The sequence below is a fragment of the Lepidochelys kempii genome, chromosome 1 (genome assembly GCF_965140285.1).
Source record: "Lepidochelys kempii isolate rLepKem1 chromosome 1, rLepKem1.hap1, whole genome shotgun sequence".
Classification (NCBI taxonomy): domain Eukaryota; kingdom Metazoa; phylum Chordata; order Testudines; family Cheloniidae; genus Lepidochelys; species Lepidochelys kempii.
In genome coordinates, this window is record NC_136380.1 from 142,645,053 (window position 1) to 142,665,835 (window position 20,783).

The 20,783-nt window shown below is 41.0% G+C and overlaps 1 protein-coding gene across 1 annotated transcript in view; it reads left to right on the forward strand.

Annotated features, from left to right (window-relative positions):
- Positions 1-2,815: 2,815 nt before the first annotated feature.
- Positions 2,816-20,783, forward strand: part of PHEX (phosphate regulating endopeptidase X-linked) — a 141,112-nt gene continuing 123,144 nt past the window's right edge. The window contains exons 1-3 of the mRNA XM_073328113.2: positions 2,816-3,213; positions 6,850-6,918; positions 9,613-9,774. Coding sequence (XP_073184214.1) covers positions 3,090-3,213; positions 6,850-6,918; positions 9,613-9,774 — 355 coding nt within the window. The 5' untranslated portion in view covers positions 2,816-3,089. The remainder of the gene's footprint in view (positions 3,214-6,849; positions 6,919-9,612; positions 9,775-20,783) is intronic.

A 20,783-nucleotide genomic window follows, 5' to 3' on the forward strand; every position in this document is an offset into this window, starting at 1 on the left:
ATGACTGTCAGTTCTACAGTTGGGCCAGAAATTCAGGCCCACCCCTTGTTGTCGCAGACCTGAAGAGAAAAAGTAATTAAATTTGCAGTGATAAACTTAATCACGGATATAGTTGGAAAACTCACCATCTTTACAGGGGCCAGGGGGCAATCCAGACTAGTGAAGGGTTTTCACTTCTTGCCCTCAAACCCTGGGTGCCTTATAATGGTTTGCTGCTGTAGTTCCCAGCCTGGGTCACTCATAACCAGCCTACAAGCATGCAGATCACACCCGGAAGTGTCTGTATGCTAGACAGTGCTGGTTCAGCCCCTCTGAGCTCAGCAGCTGGTCTACCGCCCTGTGGCCCCACTCTGGCTTCCAGCAGCCTTGGTTACAACCAGCAAGGTGACCCCAGCCCACACCCAGTCCTGAGTTTTCACAAAACCATGTGCTCTGTAATGTCCAGTCCTCTCCTGGACAGTTCAGAGAAAAAATAAAGTTTGTTCTTGTAAAGAGACAAAGGCTTATTAACTTAACTGGGGTAAATTTCCTTTAAACACTGCACTGAGTTGGTTTATAGTAAAATAAACCAAATTTATTAACAATAGGCCATAGGTTTAGTGATGCCAAGTAAAAGGAATAAAGTTAGCAAGTGTTACAAGCAAATACAAGTGAAAACACACGTCTAAAACTTAATCTAGCAGGGTACAGGCTGTATTCAAACTGGTTTCTCATGCCAATCGTCCTTCTCAGCCATGGGTCACTTTCCCTCTGTCAGGACCTTCCACAGAAGTACAAGGTGCTGGCTTCCCTTGTCTTCCTCAGTGAATGATCTGTGCCTAAGCAGGTTTCTCATCTACATTCAGTTTCCAGAGACTTCACCCCCTGACCCTCATTGGTTGAAGGGCTCATCTTTGTCAGCTTGCAGGAGCTCTGGTCCCGTGTGTCTGCCCAGTGATGGATGCCAAAGATGTCTTCTGTCCTTGCTTATATCTTCCAAAGTTCCATGACCTTGCTTCAAGAGGCAGGGTGACCTCCTGCTGTTCTTCTCTTCCTGAGGGCTTCCCATCCCCCTGCTGATTTCTATGTAAATGGGGCATCTATTGTTTTTGGTCACACCTTGCTTGATTTCATTAGAGACAGGTAGATAGTTGCCTTCATTCCTGTCTGGGAGGGAACTTGTTTCTCCCTGTTTGGCCACAGATTTTAAAACATAATATCATTAAGTATCCATATTTCCTCATAGTGTTAATACATATATTTCACAATGATATTAATCACCAGTGTGTCATTAGTTTTCAGAAAAGACCTTCCTCTGTACACTTTGCTAATTCAATAATTTTGTATGGAATCAGTTGATTCAACTGTTTATCACTTGAGGTTCTAACTCCCTGTCTTTATAGATCAGTGAACCTTTGAAATGGATTCTTGTGAGTGTGAGTGAACCTCAAAGAAAAGTTCATTCAAGCTGTAAGCAAGGCAACATGGAGTCAGGTGGTGAAGGAGGTTCCATGCTCTTTCTTCTCCCAACTGTTAGCTTAATAACTTCGTTTACCTAATATGTTAAAATGGACCGCCATTGTCTTTGCCTGAAGATTGGGCTAGTCCGAGAATGAAATACAAATTCCTTTCTAAGGCAGACCTGTTTACCAACTCCATGTGACATGCCTGGTTTAAACACACGTTAGTCATTATTCTAACATATATCTATAACTCTTAATATCCATTGTATACATACATCATGCAAGAATATTAATGATCACTGAATTACTAGTTTTCAAATCATATCTCAAAAGGAATATTTTGTACAATGATTATTGCAATTGTACGGATGGTGGGATCAGTTCTACAGTTTGGCAAGAAATTCTGGCCCCTCCCTTGTTGCCTCAGATCAGAGGGAAAAAAATCAACTTGAAACGATAAATGTCACAGGGATTTAGCTGGAAAACTCTCACCATCAAAAGCAAAGGAGTACTTGTGGCACCTTAGAGACTAACCAATTTATTAGAGCATAAGCTTTCGTGAGCTACAGCTCACTTCCTCAGATGCATCTGAGGAAGTGAGCTGTAGCTCACGAAAGCTTATGCTCTAATAAATTGGTTAGTCTCTAAGGTGCCACAAGTACTCCTTTGCTTTTTGCGAATACAGACTAACACGGCTGTTACTCTGAAACCATCAAAAGCAACTTTTGTCCAAATTTAAACCTTGGAACTGGAAATCCCTGTAGCTAAACCTTCCCCCATCCACAATTGCCCCAAATGGATATATTCTCTGCTATCCCACTCATAGTAGCAGAAATGTTTCGTTCAGAATCACGGTGTCTTTTACTAACATACACAGCAGCACCACAGGACCTAGAATATGGCTTGTCTGAAATTTAAAAAAAGAGAGAGAACTCTTCTGTAGGTTGTCTTAATTACTGCTTTGCACTGCAACTGAGCATGACTATGATTTTTGGCACATAGTATCATATACAAAGTTCCCAAAATAAAATACTACAGGATATCCCAAAACCCCCTAGGAAACTTTATAAAGGGATTTGTACGCTTGAGAGGATGTCTTTTCTGATGAAGACAAATGATGCAGCAAGGATGATTAAAGAAAAAGGAATTCCGTTCAGCAGATAATTAGGTTCTTTAAATAGGTGCAAGAAAAACCACTCCACCAATTTTAGTGTTAGAAAATGTTTGCTAGAAGTTTAGTTTTGATAGTAAAGGGTTTTATCGCTATATGTTTGAGTAGCTAAAATATCTGTTCAGCACTATTGTGAAATATTCATATTCTGAACAGATAAAAGAGATTATGAAGTGATTGGTTCATACAGACTTTGCAGACAGCAAGAGCTGTAAATAAAGTAGTCACTGTTTGTCATCCCAAGTCCTGGTCAGAGGAAAATTTAAGACAGCCAGTGTTTCTTGTGTGTGTTTTTTTCGTTTTGAGATAGAGTGTGGGCTAGGAAATGTTTCATGACAGGAACTTTAAGTTGTAAATAAGAAAGTGACAGAAAAGACAGAGCTTATAAAGAGGGTTTGTGACTAGCTGAAATGCTGGCAAACCAGCAGTAAAAAGAAAACAAGATTTCTTCTAGAGTGCTTTCTAAAATAATTCTAATGGAAGGAGAGGCAATGGGGAATTCGGCGCCAGTCGCAAAGAGGACTGCCAGCAAAGCCATTCGGATAGCCCTTGGCGTACTCATAAGTGGTATTATAGTGCTTGGCATTGCACTTTTTCTAGGTAAGTTAAAAGTTATACATTAGCAAAATTGAAACTCTCTCAAGGTTTTCTGCTTCTTGCTGGGATGCTTACCTATGCTTACCTATATGGCTTACCTATGCATAGTTTTGGCTATATTCACCATCCTTTCTCCTTCTGCTGTTTTATTTTAAATGGAAATGAAAATATTTCAATAAAGCCATTTGTAAAACAAACTGTTATAGTTGGGAGCTGCCACACCAGCAACCACAGCTTTGAATACTTTATTTGAATGTGACTGTTCAGTAGAAAGTACTCTATTAAGAATTGTGGTCTTTTATAGTTTAGGGAGAGACTGGTAAAATTATGTGTATCAATAATGCTGATTTACTGAAAGATTCTGACTGATATGGGTTAATAGTTTCTGTTTGCAGAAACCTGAGCTCTCAAGTGTGAGCGTTATGGAATCCCTGTGGTTATTCATTTCATTTGCTCACCATCAGGATTTGACTAAATGTTCTGCACGTTTCTTTATACCAGTTAATGTTTTTCTGTGATGAATCATGGAATCTTCTTTGGAAAGATGGTAATCAAATGCATGGTGGTTGAAATTAAACTATTTGCATCAGATTTATTAGCTACAGTTGAACAGAGTGGAGAAGGAATATTTTCCTCTCCAGGATCTGGAGTTTATTGTGAACGAATTTTGTAGGGATATTGCTTAAAGTACATTCACAGATCTATAAAATTATGTGGAATATATTTGGTTGTGCCAAAGATGCCTACTACTAAATGAAAACCATCTGGGAAAGCAGTATTTCATAAAAGCTCAATAGGGTCAGATCCTCATGTGGAGTAAATCAGTGTAATTTGTTTGAATTTGACAGAGCTATGCTGCTTTACACCAGTTGTGAATCTGGCCTCTAAGGATGTTAATGCATTTTATTTCTCTCAGCTCTTTTATAGTCTTGTTTGAAAGGTATACTAGCCCTAGACTCTATACTGAGAACCACTATTTAAAATCTCCTGTATGTCAGCTAAAAACATCTATATGAAAAACTTAAAGCAACAGGCTACAGTATGTTGGTCCTGAACCTGCAAACACTTACACATGAGCAACTACACATATAAAACAAGGAGTCTCAGGGAATTCAGTTGGACTCTTAATGAGTGTGAAACTTCATACATCCATAACTTCTGGCAGAATCAGGTCCACAGTTTGAGTGCAAAATAGAGTATCACACAGCTAGGAATAATCATAAAAAGAGGGCTTATTTTCTTCTTCTTTGTATTTATTACTTGAAGATAATATATAACCTAAGTCACTAAAGTTCACTGAAGATGCAAGTTCTTTATCCAATGTTTAGACATGAAAATGCAGGCAAAAATATGTAATGCTAAAAAGACAATTATATAAGGATAATAGGGGCCACCCTGCACCTAGTGGTCCATACTCCCACTGACTTCTTTGGGAGCAGGATCAAGACCACCAGCACCCACAGCTCCCCTTCACCTTGCTGGGAGTTTTGGGGGCTCAGCATCTCTGATAATCAATAAGAAGCTGGAAAAATTGTCTCTTTCTGACTAGTGGGGTTTCTTGTTTGTATTTTCTGCACAAAAAAACAAGTTCTGTAGCAAGACTCGAAACAGCTACCAGAGTATATCAGTAAACTTCCAATAGAGTCCTCTTCCAGGAATATCTGACATATATAGGAATGTTGGCATAGCCCTGAACATCCCATCCAACTAGTTACCTCCGCACTGTCACTTTCCATTGGGGACTCTGTGAGGGGAGGGGAGCTTAAAATTCTGGCTCTGATTCTGTATAAAATGTGCCAACAGATTCCAGAATGGAAATACACTGATTTCAGCCAGGGTCCATGGACACGTCCTTCCCTAGTCAGCTTGGCCCAGGGCACTTTGAGAACCCAGCCATTAAACATCTTCAGGAGCCTCATATCCCATATAAATTAGTAACTTATGGCCCAGCCTAATCTCCTGCTCTGGTGGTAGGAGCAGAGGGGAAGGAAAGATCACTCTGCCCATTCCTTCTCTGGCAGCAAGATCAGAGAATAAGGCGATTTAAGGTTTGATTTCAATACCCTTTGCCCCTGCTTCACTGGTAGCTTTGGACTTCACAAACTGTAAAGCTAGTGAGATTATTTCTGTGGCTTTTAAAGTCTTCTCACATTGAGGTATTTATACCACTTATTTTGTTAGAAGTCTGGAAATAACCTTAAGAAGTAGATGCAGAATAGGTGTAACAGGTAATACAATCGTGATTACATGTAATAATCGGTTCTGGTAACATCAGATGGCAAGACAATTGAGCTGGTCAAAACTTTTCAACTGAAATAATTTCCCTCAAAAAATAGGGTTTAATCAAAAACAAAAATGTGTTTTTCAAAATTTTAATTTTTTTTTGACAGGAAATTTCTAAACAAATCAAAATGTTTTGTTTTTGTATTGAAATTTTGTTTTGTTTTTTGAAAACCAACAGTTTTCAGATTTCATAAATATCAGATTTCCCCCAGCCCCCTTCTTCCTCTTCTTTTCCCTTTTTAACACTGAGCGCAACAGAACGGATAAGGGCTAGGCTTCTTTTTTCACTTTATAACGTTGTCCCTTTAAATTCTCGGTATCTTTTCAAAAGTTGGAGAAGTTTTGAAATGTTATAAACTAGAAAAAGGAAAAAAAATGAATTCCTCCTAAACATGCAACCTGCCCCCTCGGCAACTTTGCGGGGGTGTTATTCATTGTAATGCACTCAGGGAATAGGAGAGAAAGGAGGAAAAACAACAATTTGCACGGTTTTAAAAAATATTTAAAGAAAATTTTGAAGAAACAAAAAGCGATTCCCTTTCAAACCACAAGAAACAGAACCAACTGGTACATTTCAACATTTTTTTTTCATTTCCCCCCCTCATTGTTATACCAGATCTACAAGACAGCAACACTCAAAGGATTTATTACTTTAGCTCCCAGAGGAACTGCACATATATTTTGTGGATAACCTTTTGAAATATTAGACTTGGAAAGGTCTGAAAACAAGTAAAGAAGCTAAAGCACAGCAGCTGTCTGAAGCCTCTGAAAAGCTGAAAATTACTAGGGACACTGTAAAGCCATTTTGTTAATTTTTTAAATTACCGCACTGGTCTTGTTTTAAAAAAAATGCGGTGTTGTGATGCAAGAGAATCTACACAAGGTTGCAATGACCAATGGGTGTGAGATCTTCCAAGCTGGTAAATAAACAATGTGTTGATGTCAGCCCAAGAACTATCATCTCTGGTACACTGGCCTTCTACCAGTGATGCCCTAGTGTTAGCCATTTAATGTTGTCTGAAGGTGAGGTGCCTGCTTTTTCATGCTGCTATTTTTAGACTTATGAAAAATAAAATGGCAGCACGTGTTTCATAGAGTCATAGAATTTAAGGCCATAAAGGACCACCAGATCATCTAGTCTGATCTTCTGTACATAAACAGGCCATTAAACACCACCCAGCACCTACTTAGCAATTTATTGAGACAAGAGGCATTCAGACAGAGTACAAAAATTACATTCTGTAGTATGTATATGGCAGGGTGTTCAAGCTACAGAGTTCATGATGTTTGACTCAAAATGCTAACAATTAATTCATTGCAGTACAAATTATCCCAATTTGTTTTTCCATTTTGCAGTTAGCCAAGGTCTTATAAACCTTCATCCTAAGCAACAGTATTGCTTGACTTCAGAATGTGTTGAAGCTGGTAAGCAACACTTTTCAGTCTTGTTTTGTATCATAATTACAATACTTTAGTTGAGAGAAATATGAAATATTGATAGTATTCTATGGTTCCATGACTCCTTTTAACTTAAGAAGGCTTGGTAACAGTGAATACATGTCAAGATAATTTAAAAACCAATGCAGCAGCAATTTACTGTAGTTCTATTTTGCTTTTGTTTTTGTAGTGCTAGCATGTTGTACTGTATCCTGTCTTTTTTTTTTTACTGTAGGTCTAGTGTTGGATAAAGTCACTTTTAGGAATGCTCATATTAATGAAATTTCCTTTTCAGTAGCCAGCAAAGTAACTTATCAGCAAAATGTTAATAATCACATAGACGCTGTAGGGCCTGATCTAGCAAATCCTTAATACCACGTGTGGTGACAATGGCCCTGATGCCACAGCTTGTTGTGTGCAGGCAGACTGCTGTGCCCATTTAGAGAACCATGTGGTCATTTTTTTAGGATATGGTGGCAGTAAATGTTTGCAGGCAAAGGGCATTATAAAGCCAGGGTGACATTTTCTAAACTGCTCAGCTTTGGCTTAATCCTGCTCCCATTGAAAACAGTGGAGGTTGTCCAATTGACTTTAATGAGAGCAAAGTTAGACCAATGCTTAGTACATTTGAAAATCCGACTGTCAAAGTCAAACAAAGTTGACAATATGGCATCTTTTGGGGTATTTTTTCAGGCCCCATAATGTATGGAGTTTGGATTGCACTTGATTGTTTAGCTGAACTTCTTGAGACTACAGAATTGGTTTGTAATCTCATTAGAATAAACTTTTTCATGAGATTTTCTACAGTTACTATTTCTACTTTGCCTTTTGCAACAACAATTTTTGGGGGTATTTGGGCACTTCTACCTGCAGCTGAACCCTGAAAGATGAGAGAGAGAGAGAAAATAGGAAGCAATAGGGTGGAATAAATTGACTAAATGTTTAAGAACCACAAAAAAATATGGGGTTTATTTTGAGATTTGGAAAAAACGGGGGCCCATATTTTATCTGAACTGTTTTTCCTGTTTCTTATGTTTGTTAGTTGTGCTAATGTATGGCTGACCATAATATTTTTTGCTGGATCAACAAAAATTGTCACTCTGCACAGAGTTTAGAGTCAGAACTGGAGAGCTACTTGACTCAACTGTCTTACTTCAAAAAGCAATGAGTAGTGAATCTCTTCAGTGTATTCTTAAGGTCTAGGTCACAGCTTGTCTTACAACTATTCAAAAGCTGTACAATAATTGCCTAAGGGCAAAGCATCCAGTAAAGATGGGCCCAAGCTATACAGTACTGATGTGGATTAGGATCTTCACTTTCAAGGGAGTTCAGAGCTTCAGTTTTAGTTCAAGTTTGTCTCTAATATTTGAGACATCACAAGTGGAGTTCAGAATGTATGGGAAGGTAAAAGGAGGTGGTTGCGTGTGTTACAAAGGACAAAGACTATCTTTGGGCTAATATAGAGTATGTTTTATTGATTTCTTTACAAACCTGTGTGTGCTTGCTGGACACTATAAAAGAAGAAACAATGTAATGTTATTTAGGGTGAAAATAGGGACAGTTCTGATTTAGATAAGAACCAAACCAACCTTCATCAAAACTCCAACCAAACCAATCCTGAACTTTCTCTCTTTGTAGCTATCCAATGATCATTTAAAAATTCCACACCGGCAAAGTTATTGTCATGACAATTCCAACCTAAATAAAACTAGCAGGTACTGGAAATATTACCACAGGCTTCCAGTCCAACTTTCAGAGCAAAACTGTTTGGATAAAATTCAAAACGTATGGATGTTTAGCCAAACTGAGCTGAACTTCTGAATCTTTGCAGTTATATCCACCGTAGGTGCAGGTGGCTTCTGCTGTGCCTGAGAGAAGCAATGTTTTTTACATTTCAAATCTATTCTGATTGATAGTGAAGTGGGGACAAGAAAACTGCTCAGTAACCTGTTCCATGCACACCATCCAAATCAGATAATCTAGCGATCACATGCATATTTATGCCATAACCATTTATTATGGAATTTGATTTTTACTGATAACCAGGAGAGAGATTGTTTGGTATATGGCTCAAAAAAACTTTCTAAAAGCCACTGACTATTAGACTCGATGCCTTTATCAGAAGAGTCTCCTCTCTAATAATAATCAGTGGGCATTCAGTCAGAAAGCTTAAACAGGAAGTATTTTCTTTCCTCTCTTCCAAGGTAGTAAAGAATTTTACACATTTTCCTTGAGTGCTACGCTGCTGCTGGTAAAGAATGTATAATTTTGAGGTGTTCTAATTACAGCCTGTTTGACATGCTCTGATATTAAATGGCTAGATAGACTTCACTCTGTCCTTGCAAGATGGAGATTCCATTTCTATTCAGGTTCTATAAATTCGATTTTTTTGTAGATCTGGCTGCAGAGATCATCTCATAACAATCAATGGCAGGTTTGTCCAAATTAGTTATCACAATGAATGCACAAATATTTTGGCTGTTATTTGACTTATGAATGGGCAAAGTTAGATTCTGGAAACAGCAAGACCATCACAAGCCAGGGAATGATCTTTATCCTTCAGATGAGGGTGAAAAACCTTGCTGGGATAACTGATGTATGTTAACTATCATTTTGGGATATAATCTGTCAGAATTTTAAATTTTGCTGAAACAGTTGATAAATCCATGTGATACTTTACAGCTGCCTCCATCTTAAGTAAAATAAACCAGTCTGTGGATCCCTGTGAGAATTTTTTTCGGTTTGCCTGTGATGGCTGGACATCTAATAATCCCATTCCTGAAGACTCGTCAAACTATGGAGTTTATCCTTGGCTGAGGCACAATGTGGACCTCAAGTTGAAAGGTAAATATGTTCTTTCTGAAAGCAATAAGAGCTCTTTTCACTGCAGCTTGTTAGCTGGCTTTATATAGAATAAATATTGATTCCATGCCCTTCCTTCATTTAGATTTATGTTGAATAACATCCAACAGAACAACATCACATTCTCTTTTCATTGCATTTTTGTTGATGCTTTTGATAAGAGTTACGTTAACAGAAAACAACATGAGAAAAACACACTGTGTATTGGGGGTCGGGGGAGAGAATGTTTCTGCTGGCAACCCAATGAAACATGAATCCAGTAACGCATTGTGTGTCCAGCAGAGAATTATATTGAAGGGAAAGACTGCAGGATTTGATCAGATACTTCTTAGGCCACGTTTACAGCGGGGAAATTTTCAAAACTTTTCCTCACCGGTTCAGTTGAAAGGGAACTAAAATTAATGGGATCTCTGGGATCCATTTTTGCTACTGTTTTTAAAAAGCGCTTCTTAATGAAATGGTAGTAAAAATGAGTCTGTCTGTCCAAGCTTTTTCTACACTGGGGATATCACTGGTTTTAACAGTTTGAAGCAGTGTTAGAACTCATGCAATTTTTAAATTCCCTCAGAATAGACAAAGACTTAGGGAAATGCATTAGCCTGATTGTCCCAGAAAGTGAACAGAGAGCTGCCCACATGCTACAAATGTGACTTCTCTGTTACATGTGATTGTCACATGACCTCATATTTTCCTCGCCAACATATTCTTTTAGAGCAATATTGTGTAGTTACCTTCACTCAATGTTGTTCATGATCTTTTCTCTGCTTTCTGTGTTTATTTGATCACTGATATTTTAAGCCAAAGCTCATTTTACCTGAGGCGGTGGTGTAGCTGTGCCCACAGACTGTTTGAAGAACTCTGGTTTGCAATGTTCTGAGCATGTTTACTTAATTTGTTGACGTAGAATGGCAGATCAGATCTTAGTATTCTGCTTCATTTAAATTCCTTTGACAGCTGGTAAATAAGCCATCTAGGTGTGTGGCTCCCATTGAAATACCTGAACTGTCATCAGAAAAACAGAAAACTGTGTATGAGAATGTGCCTCTGAAGAAAAAAATATCCTGAAGTGGAGCTGTGTAGGGAGGTAGATATTTTTATCTGAACATGACCAGACTTCGTGCTGGACTCCATAGCTGTGCCACCTCAGCAGGAAGTTCTACAAGGAAGAAGGATGATGTTGATTGTTAGGTAGGAAAAAGTGTCAGATTTTTATAATCTTGACTGAAACTGTGAGTCATGTAATGGAAAGGAGACTGTTGTGCAAGATTTAATATTCTCTTTAAAGTGCCTTAACATAGTACAGTGAAAACGTGTTGCTGAAATAACAACCACCTGCTCTGAGCGCAGCAGGGTGGAGAGTGATCAGCACTTTTGTGTTGCACTAAAATAAACTCATTGGATTTATTGACTTCAGGGATTTTTTTGGTGCATCTTATGGGCCTTCTCCAACTAACTTTCTTCAGTAAGGTCAGCATACCGTGCACGTTCACTCTAGATACCATTAACTGTTTTTACAGCTGTGCTCAGTTACAAATGCTCCAATAATTGCTGTGTTAGATCTTTCTTGAGGATGTCTCTGAACCAGTAAAACTATTGCTGGAGTCTGGTTTAAGTTTTGCTTTCCTAATATTACTGCTGCCAAAAGTAGCTTCATGTCGTGCACCGACTGCAACCTTTCATAAGCCTGATTTAATTAGCATTGTAGCAAGGTTTATTCAGCCACTGTGGACCGTTACTATAAACTACAATATATGTCACCTCTCACTGGAGCTGGGCAAAATTGTTTGGTGTATTTGCCGAAAAATGCTATATTGCTCAACCCAAAACTTTTTGAAAGTTTGATCAAAAGTTTTCCAGGCCCAGATCGAGAGAAGAGACTGTGTGTGTTTGTTCCCCGTTGTCACTTTTAGACCAGTGGGCAGCACACTTGTCTGGAACATGGGGGACTCAGGTTAGAATGCCCATTCTGGAACAGACTTGAACTCTGATGTTCCCCCACCCAGGTGAGTGCCCTAACCACCAGGCTACAGGCTATTCTAGGGTAGGCTGGTCTCAATCTCTCCTGCTGAAGCTGCTCCACTTTGTATAAATGCTTAAATATTCATTGGAGCAAGGACTTGACTTCTGGTCTGGCCCCTGCTAAGGGAGTGCCCTAACCATTAGCCAATTGGCTATTCTGTTCTGCTCTCAGTCTTTCCTGTTGAAGCAGCTCCACTTTGTATAATTACAGTAGAATCTCAGAGTTACGAACACCTAGGGAATGGAGGTTGTTCGTAACTCTGAACAAAATGTTACGGTGGTTCTTTCAAAAGTTTACAGCTGAAGATTGACTTAATGCAACTTTGAAACTTTACTATGCAGAAGAAAAATGCTGCTTTTAACCATCTTAATTTAGATGAAACAAGCACAGAAGCAGTTTCCTTCCCTTGTCAAATCTTTTTTAAACTTTCCCTTTAGTTTTTTAATAGTTTATGCTTAACACAGCACTGTATTGTATTTGCCTATTTTTCGTCTCTGCTGCTGCCTGATTGTGTACTTCCAGTTCCAAACGAGGTGTGTGGTTGACTGGTCAGTTCGTAACTCTGGTGTTAGTAACTCTGAGGTTCTACAGTACGTAAAATTTACTGGGCCAGAGAGAGAGACAGAAAATGACTCTATAGCCTAGAGATGCAGGCACTCACCTGGGAGGGTAGGAGATGTGGATTCAAATTCCTCCTCTGAATCAATAATGCGGAGATAAGATGGTCATCCCAGGCAAGTGCCCTAAACACTACGCTAAGGGGTGTAATTCCTCCATTGCCACAGTTTCAGAACCAACTTTTTTTCCTGAAGTTTTGGTTTGCTGGCCAAACTGAAAAATAAATTAGTCACTCAGCCCCACCTCTCGCCCTTGTTTTGGGGGATCTTAGCCCTTTTAACAGATAACACTAGTGAAGGATACCATACTAAACCTCATACTGAAACATTTTTGGGAGGTGGGTTTAGTGAAGCAGGGATCAGCAAGATGGAAAGAAAAGGGAAGGGGAATGAGGGGGACAGGGCAGGGCAGAAGAGAATAAGAGGGGCAGGTGTGGAGTGAAGCTGAGGTAAAGAGATTTGGCAGGGAGGGGAAGGGTTGGAGCAAACAGCCAATCAGCACAGGGTAAAGCAGTGGTTCTCAACCTATTTACAGTTATGGGCTGCATCCAATACTACCTCTATGGCCCTGAGGATGTCACATGGGCTGTAGCTCTGTGCTGATTGGGCTGCAAACGGGCCGCAGGTTGAGAACCACTGGGTAGAGAAAGTCCAGTCAAAAGTGTAGGAAATTATCTGAGAGTGCACCCTGCTTCTGCTCCAACCGGTGGGAGACTCTGACGGGGTTCTCTCTGCAGTTCCCCCCAGGATGACATAGCGGTGTGGAGGGGAAGCATTGCCTAGGTCCTAGTGCCTCTATATTGTGTGTGTTGTTCTCCGCTGTACAGTTCCCAGCCCCCCTACTCAACTCCATTTTACAACCTCCCACCAGTGCAGCAGTCCCTGCTTTGGCTGCTTCTGCCCCTTTCAATGGGAGTTGATGAGTGCTCAGCACCTTTGGAAATCAGGCCATTTATTTATGGGCCTAAATATGGACTTAAAAACCTAACTTTCGGCACCCACATTGAAAAATTTGGCCTTGGACTTCTAACTACTGTCAGTGGCGCCTTGCTTTCTATTGTAGTTGTCCCTGTTGAACATCTAGTTGTAGACTAGGAAAAAAATCTTTAAAGGACTATTTACTACTTAAGTTCCAGGTTATGAAATATTTACCACATGAAAGAAAACTATTAATCTTACTCTGATAACATAGTTTGGGCATGTTTTGTTGTAGCTGTGTCAGTCCCAGGATATTAGAGAGACAGGTGGGTGATAGAATATCTTTTATTGGGCCAACTTGATATTACCTCATCGACCTTGCCTCTCTCATAGTTGGGACAGAAAGTCATGTTTTTAGTATTTATATTCTTTGATGATATGATATAGATGGAAGGCAATTTTTTATGGAATGTTCTCACTTAAAATGAAATATTTTCTGGTCTATTTACTAATCTCTGAATACTTCTCCATTTTAAGAAGAAAATAAGTAATCGGAGGGAGGCTTAGGTAGTGGGTTTTGGAAAGCTTAGTGATTGGATTCTGGTTTTTCAAGGACCTAATCAAAACAGAGTGTGTCTTGGTTTTGGATTCATGGACAACTGGAAATAGAGGGAGATTCCCAAACCTTCGTAGACAGTAGTAGAAGGACTAGAATTGGACATATCAGAAGCCAGAGATGAGTCCACAGTTAGTTCTTTCAGGATGCTGATAAATAAGAGCCCAGAATGAGGTAAAGGACAAGGCAGATGTCAGCTTCAGGAGTGGCAGGAGTATTCAAGCAGCCTGTCTGTGAAAGATTCATGGCCTTGATGGTGCATAACAACGAAAGGAATGGCTGAGAGTGGCAATGAAATTAGGGGATACCCCATGAGCAGTCAATGCCACCCACCTGCATCAATGGGCAGGGTAACTTGAGGCACCAGTGTTGAAAGTGGGACAGTTTCAGTGGCAAGGGAAGGAGACCCTCGCCAATGGATAATAGGAAGCTTCCCCCTGGCCCGGGAGTCTCTGGCACCCATTGGCCAGCTGGGGTAGAGGGGTGCTGATTGGTTACCTTTCCCCAGATGCCAGGACTTAGCCCAGTGCAGGGGCCATGTGGACACTCATTTAGCTCCGTTCCAGAAGGCACTGGAACCAATTAAATATCTGGTTATAGGAGAGCATGGATGATGGGCGGATAGCACCCCTTTCTTGTGTTAAAGTTTAAGAAAAGTTCTGGCCTTCCGCTTATATCCATGCATATGTCTATCCTCATTTTGCTTCTGTGTCTACAGCAATTGGCATGTACTCAGTTTGCCCTCTTCTCCACTGGTTACATGCAGAGAAGGGACAAGAAATCTGTGTTTTTTGTTTAGCTGGGTAGGTTATGTTTTAGTTTTGCAAACGTAAAACCAACACTTTTTTTTTTTTTTGTATTTTGGTGTAGGGTTTGGGTTTGGGTTCGGGTTCACAGTCCACAGGAATATGAAATAGTAGATGCTTTTAATGTTTTGCCTTACTCACTTATAACAAATTCATACTAAAATAAATAATGTTATTTTCCCCTTTAAATATTTTTTCCATGCTCATAGGACTGAGAATTATTATTTTTTAAACAAACAGACCAAAACCCCTATGCAAACCCCATCCACAACATTTTAACAATATGTAATAGGTGAAATCCTAAACCTATTAAAGTCCATTATAAGACTTCCATAGACTTCAATAGGACCGAGATTTCACCCACTGTCTGGCAGCATACCGTAAACCAGCCTCCAACTTGCCAAAATTCAGATAGGTCATGAATTGAAAAATAGGGCTGTGTAATTTTGGTTTTGACCTAGATTCAGGTGCTACAAATCTAACATGAAACTTCCTGGTTGATATTTTTGGAATTATATGGAGTTTTGGTTTGTCTTTTGTGTATCCTCTAGTATTTAACCGTTGCTGGCTGACTGCATGATGAGAGACAAGGTTCGTGAGGTAATATCTTTTATTTGACCAACCTCTGTTGGTGAGAGAGACCAGCTTTCAAGCAACACAAAGCTCTGAAGTTTGTGTCTCACCAAAAGAAGTTGGTCCAATAAAAGATATTACCTCAGCCACCTTGTGTCTCTCATCTCTTGGGACCAACACAGCTACAACAATACTGCATAGGCTGTATGATGTCTAATATAAGACCACATTTGATTTGCAGTTATATTAGGTGCACTTCAAAAGTTTCCATCAGTTTGATGGAGGTTGTCAGTTCCAGTAGAGTTCCCAATCTTTAAGTATAGCAAATAGCTCTCATAGCAGTAGAATCTGTCAAAATGGAAGAAACATTTTAGGTGGGGCCCAAGTTGTTTAAAGAGAAGATCTTACACACTTATAAATAAAGTGGAGTTTGCACTCTCTCTCTCTGTAAATGGGTTTCGTTTACCATGACATTTCCTGCTGAGTTATTTCAGTTCCAACTAAATTTCCATGTTGATCATTGATGTTTGTTTAGCATTTCGGAGCACTGTATAATCTTAGTATTTAAATGCGGATGATACTTTGCAAATTATGCAAAACTGGAATCCTGGGGTGAGTAAATCAGGACTCATCACCTGCAGTGCAATTTAATCAGCACTATACTATTTCTTTTCCCCCACCTGAAGTCTGCAGAACAACAATGTGCAGCTGTTTATGTGGCCAGGCAGGAAGCAATAAATTACAAAATTGTGCAAACATTCCTAAATTGCAGCATTGCATAGGAGGCTATTTAGAATTATATGAATAGTATGTAAAGGTGTCTTTCAGGCCTTCACATTTAATTTATAACTGTGGAAACCATTCTGCAGATTTTATCCCATATTGATCCTGGCACCTATTTCAGTCTAATTTGTTGATCTAAGCTTTTTATCATTGCTATGTTCAGATGAAAATCCTTTTAAATAAAATGAGGCATTCCCACTAGGGCTAATGTAGAGAAACAGAAGCCTCTTTGGGAGATATTAAATATGGTAATTCAAAGAACAGGAGATGGACAACAAAGAAAACAACTTTGCAGTGTAGTCAGTCTTTCACAAGATCATTTGCAAGAATTGTCTGTAAAGACAACTTTTTCATTTACATGACTTCAGGAATGTAAAAATATCCCTTGAATGCTGAGATTTAGGGGCTTTAGGACAGTTGTGATCATGGATTCCTTTCTTTCTAGCAGATGCTAGAAGGCAGCCGTGAGTAATTGCTCTTCTGCTCTAAGGGATCTGCAATGCTGGTTTCAGTAGGGTTCCATTCTATCATCCCTCCCCTTTGACTGACATATGGGACCATTTGGATGGGTAGAGTTTGGGCTGTGGTATTGGTATACAATTGACACTCAGCTATAGACTTTAACCTCATCCAGCCACTGCTGCAGAAGATGAATGGCTACCCCAGAGTCTATGAACTTGGGGCATGGCTAAGAGCTAGCTAGCTTAACACATATTCATGATGAGACAGATGTGATATTAATAGGATAGGGAAAGCAACCAGAAAGAGTGGAGAAGTTTACCGCCAATAGCTCGCTGAAGTGTTGTTGGATAGCTTGCTGGTCCAAGATGTGCAGGTAGAAGCAGACACCAATTATGTTTTTTATCCCTTTTGTTTAGCCTTCCTTTTTTGTGGGGACCTTGCTGCAATGTCCCACGCCTCTGTCACCTCATGAATGGGTTACTGTGTTGTACTCTACAAGGGCTCTGCATGAAACTTTTCAGACATTGCAGGTACTGTTAACATGCATCTACCTGTCAATGAAGCTGTACTTCCCATAAGAAGCCCCTAACGACCTCCTGTGCTCTGTGATCTGTGCTGGCAGCCAATTGATTCTGGGTGAAGTTTAGGGTGTTGGTGTTGATTTATAGAACCCCTCAATAGCTATTCTAGGTAGAGCTGGTTGGAAAAATTCAGACAAAACACCTTCTTCTGAGAATTTTGCTGATTTGTCAGAATTGAAACATTTTGTGGAGATGGTTCAATTTCAGGCAGGGATCCAGTGGAATGTCAGAAGCCTGTCCAGTTTCCTACCAGCTAGCCTACCCTGTTGGGGACATCAGGGCTTCAAGGGTCCATGGCTTTGGGACAGCCCAGCTATGCAAACTGCCTGGAAGTCCTGGGGTCCCAAGCTCCAAGAGTCCATGGCTTCAGGCAGTCGAGCCATAAAGACTGCCTTGAGGCCATGGCTCCATTTTCGTTCATAGGCAATTTTGAAATTTGTCTGTTTTCATTCCAAAAGGGGAAGAAAATCAAATAGCTCTAATTCTAGAAAAAGCATCGGTCCCCTGATTTAAACAATAGGAAGATGTTCTTGGTTGAGGGAGGCTTGACTCCTGAATACATTTCCTTGGTTCACCAAAGATACAGTGACCTTTAGGGCACACTGCAAAACTCATCTCTTCTCTAATGGGTTCGCAAGATGCGGTAGGAAAGTCTCATTATGATAAAAAGGGAGATAGAAAGTTTATAGATTATAAACATTGGATCAAATTGTATGGATTTTAAAAAATGTTTTGCGTGTGTGTGTGCAGAGTTTTGAATAAATGTTCAATGTTTATGAATAAAAATAATTATTATTCATGTTAACACCTCAGGGTCTCAGTCTTACCTTACTAAACAAATCTCCAGGTGACTGCAATATACCACAGCCCTCTTAATTATATAGGACCTAAAAATTTTTACACAATATTTCACAAAAAGTGTGGCAAGGCACCTCTTTTGCCACATCAGCTTCAGCTTTTCTCACTTTGGCCAGAAGGGCTGGAGTAAATCAGTCCTATGCTGGAGGTTTTTAATTCTTAACTTTGGCCTATTTACAGTGGGCCTCATGGTAGGCCCAAGTAGTTCTTTTAATAAAAACAAACAAACCCCACAATACAAAAGAAATACATTTCCTTGCCCCTCACTGGACCATTGACTCATTATGCTGGTTTCTGGTTGTCAGCCCTTCCCCAAATAGAAGTAAACTCAGTGTTTCCCCTAAAGGGAGGCAAGTAGCTCCACCTAGGAAAAGCCTTTTCTCCCTGCTGCCTCTAGGGTTGCCAATTTTCTAATCTCACAAAACCGAACACCCTTGCCCCGCCCCTGCCCCATCTCCGGGGCGCTGTCCCTGCTCACTCTATCTCCCCTCCCTCTGTTGCTCACTCTCCTCCACCCTCACTCACTCACTCACACTCATTTTCACTGGGCTGGGGTGAGGGTTGGAGTGTGGGAAGGGGTGGGGATTCCAGGGGCCAGAAATGAGGGGTTCCCAGTGTGGGAGGGGGCTCTGAGCTGGGGCAGAGGGTTGGGGTGCGAAGGGGGTGAGGACTGTGTCTGGGGGTGCAGGCTCTGGGGTGGGGCCAGGGATGAGAGGTTTGGGGTTCAGGAGGGGGCTCTGGGCAGGGGGAAGGGGATGAGGGTTTTGGAGTGTGGGAGGGGGCTCTGGGTTGAGGTGGGGGTTAGGATGTGGGAAGGGGTACAGGCTCTGGGATGGGGGTGCAGGCTCTTGGGTGGGGCTAGAAATAAGGGGTTGAGGGTGTGGGGGGCAGGGTGTTGGGGTTCAGGGTGTGTTGTGTGAGGGCTCTGACTGGGGGTGTGGGCTCTGGGGTGGGGCTGGGGATTAGGAGTTTGGGATACAGGAGGGGTCTCCGGGCTGGGGCTGAGGGGTTTGGAGTGTGGGAGGGAGTTCTGAGCTGGGGGAGGGGATTGGGGCATGGGAGGGGATTTGGGGTGCAGGCTCCAGAAGGAAATTTGGGTGCAGGTGGAGGCTCATGGATGGGGTAGGGGGTTGGGGTGTGGGAGGGAGTTCAGGGTGTAGCCTCCAGGCAGTGCTTACCTCAGGTGGCTTCCGGGAAGCTGCCGGCATGTTCTGCCGGCTCCTAGGCAGAGGCATGGCCAGCTGGCTCTGTGCACTGCTTCCGCCCACAGGCGCTGCCCCCCTCCCCCAGCTCCCTTTGGCTATGTTTCTGGCCAGTGGGAGCTGTGGCGCTGAAGCACGGGACAGGGGTTGTGTGCAGAGTCCCCCTGGCCATCCCTCTGCATAGGAGCCAAGGGACATGTCCCCAACTCTGGGGAGCCGCATGGAGCCCTGCCAACTGGACTTTTAATGGCCCAATCAGTGGTACTGACTGGAGCCGCCAGGGTCCCTTTTCGACTGGGTGTTCAGGTCGAAAACCAGATACGTAGGTGTCTCTAACCTTGCTGCAGTTTGTTTCTCATCCATCCTCTCTCTCTTTCACCAGAGGGTTTTTTAAAAGGCCCTTAGTTGGACCCAGGTCTAATTAATCTGAGGTAACCTCTTCTCAGTTCATAGGAAAAAAGGCCTTTGCCATTCTAGGACTGATATATCTGCCTTCCAGGATTCTTTTATAGCTGTCAGGTCTGACTTTGTCAGAAAGGTAGGGCTGGAAGGCACCTCAAGAGATCCTCCAGCCCCCAGCACTGAAGTAGGACCAAGATTACTTAAATCATCCCTGACAGGTGTTTGTTAAACCTGTTTTGAAAAGCCTCCAATGACAGGGATCCACCACCTCCCTTGGAAGCCTATTCCAGTACTTAACTGCCCTTATAGTTAGAAAGTTTTTCCTAATATCTAACCTAAATCTGCCTTGTTTCAGATTAAGTGGATTATTTCCTGTCCTGCCTTCAGTGGACATGGAGAAAAATTGATCACCATCCCCTTTATAATAGTCCTCAACATATTTGAAGACTGTAATCAGGCCTCCCCTCAGGCTTCTTTCCTCAAGACTAAACATGGCCAGCTTTTTTAACCTTTCCTCATAAGTCAGGTTTTCGAAACATTTCATCATCTTTGTTGCTCTCCTCTGGACTCTCTCCAATTTGTGCATATCTTTCTAAGAGCAGCACCAAAGACACAGTACTTCAGCTGAGGATTCACCAGAACTGACTAGAGTGGGACAGATACCTTCCATGTCTTACAACACTCCTGTTAATACAGCCAAGAATTTTATTGGCCTTTTTACGATCACATTTTATAGTCACACTGTTGACTCATGTTCAATTTGTGATCCACTATTGACCCCTCCTTTTCAGCAGTACCACTGCCTAGCCATTTTGTATTTGTACATTTCATTTTTTCTTCCTGAGTATAGTACTTTGCACCTGACTTTATTGGGCTTCATCTTGTTGATTTCAGACCAGTTCTCCTACCTGTCAATATCATTTTGAATTCTAATCCTGCTAGCAACCCCTCCCAGGTTGGTGTCATCCACAAATCTTATAAACCTACTCTCAACTCTATTGTCCATGTTATTAAATAAATTAAAATAAATTGTGCCAGACCCAAGACAGATCTTTGTGGGACCCCACTAGATACATGCTCCCAGTTTAACAGGAAATCACTGATAACTATTCTCTGAGTATGATCTTATAATAGTTGTATACCCCCCTTACAA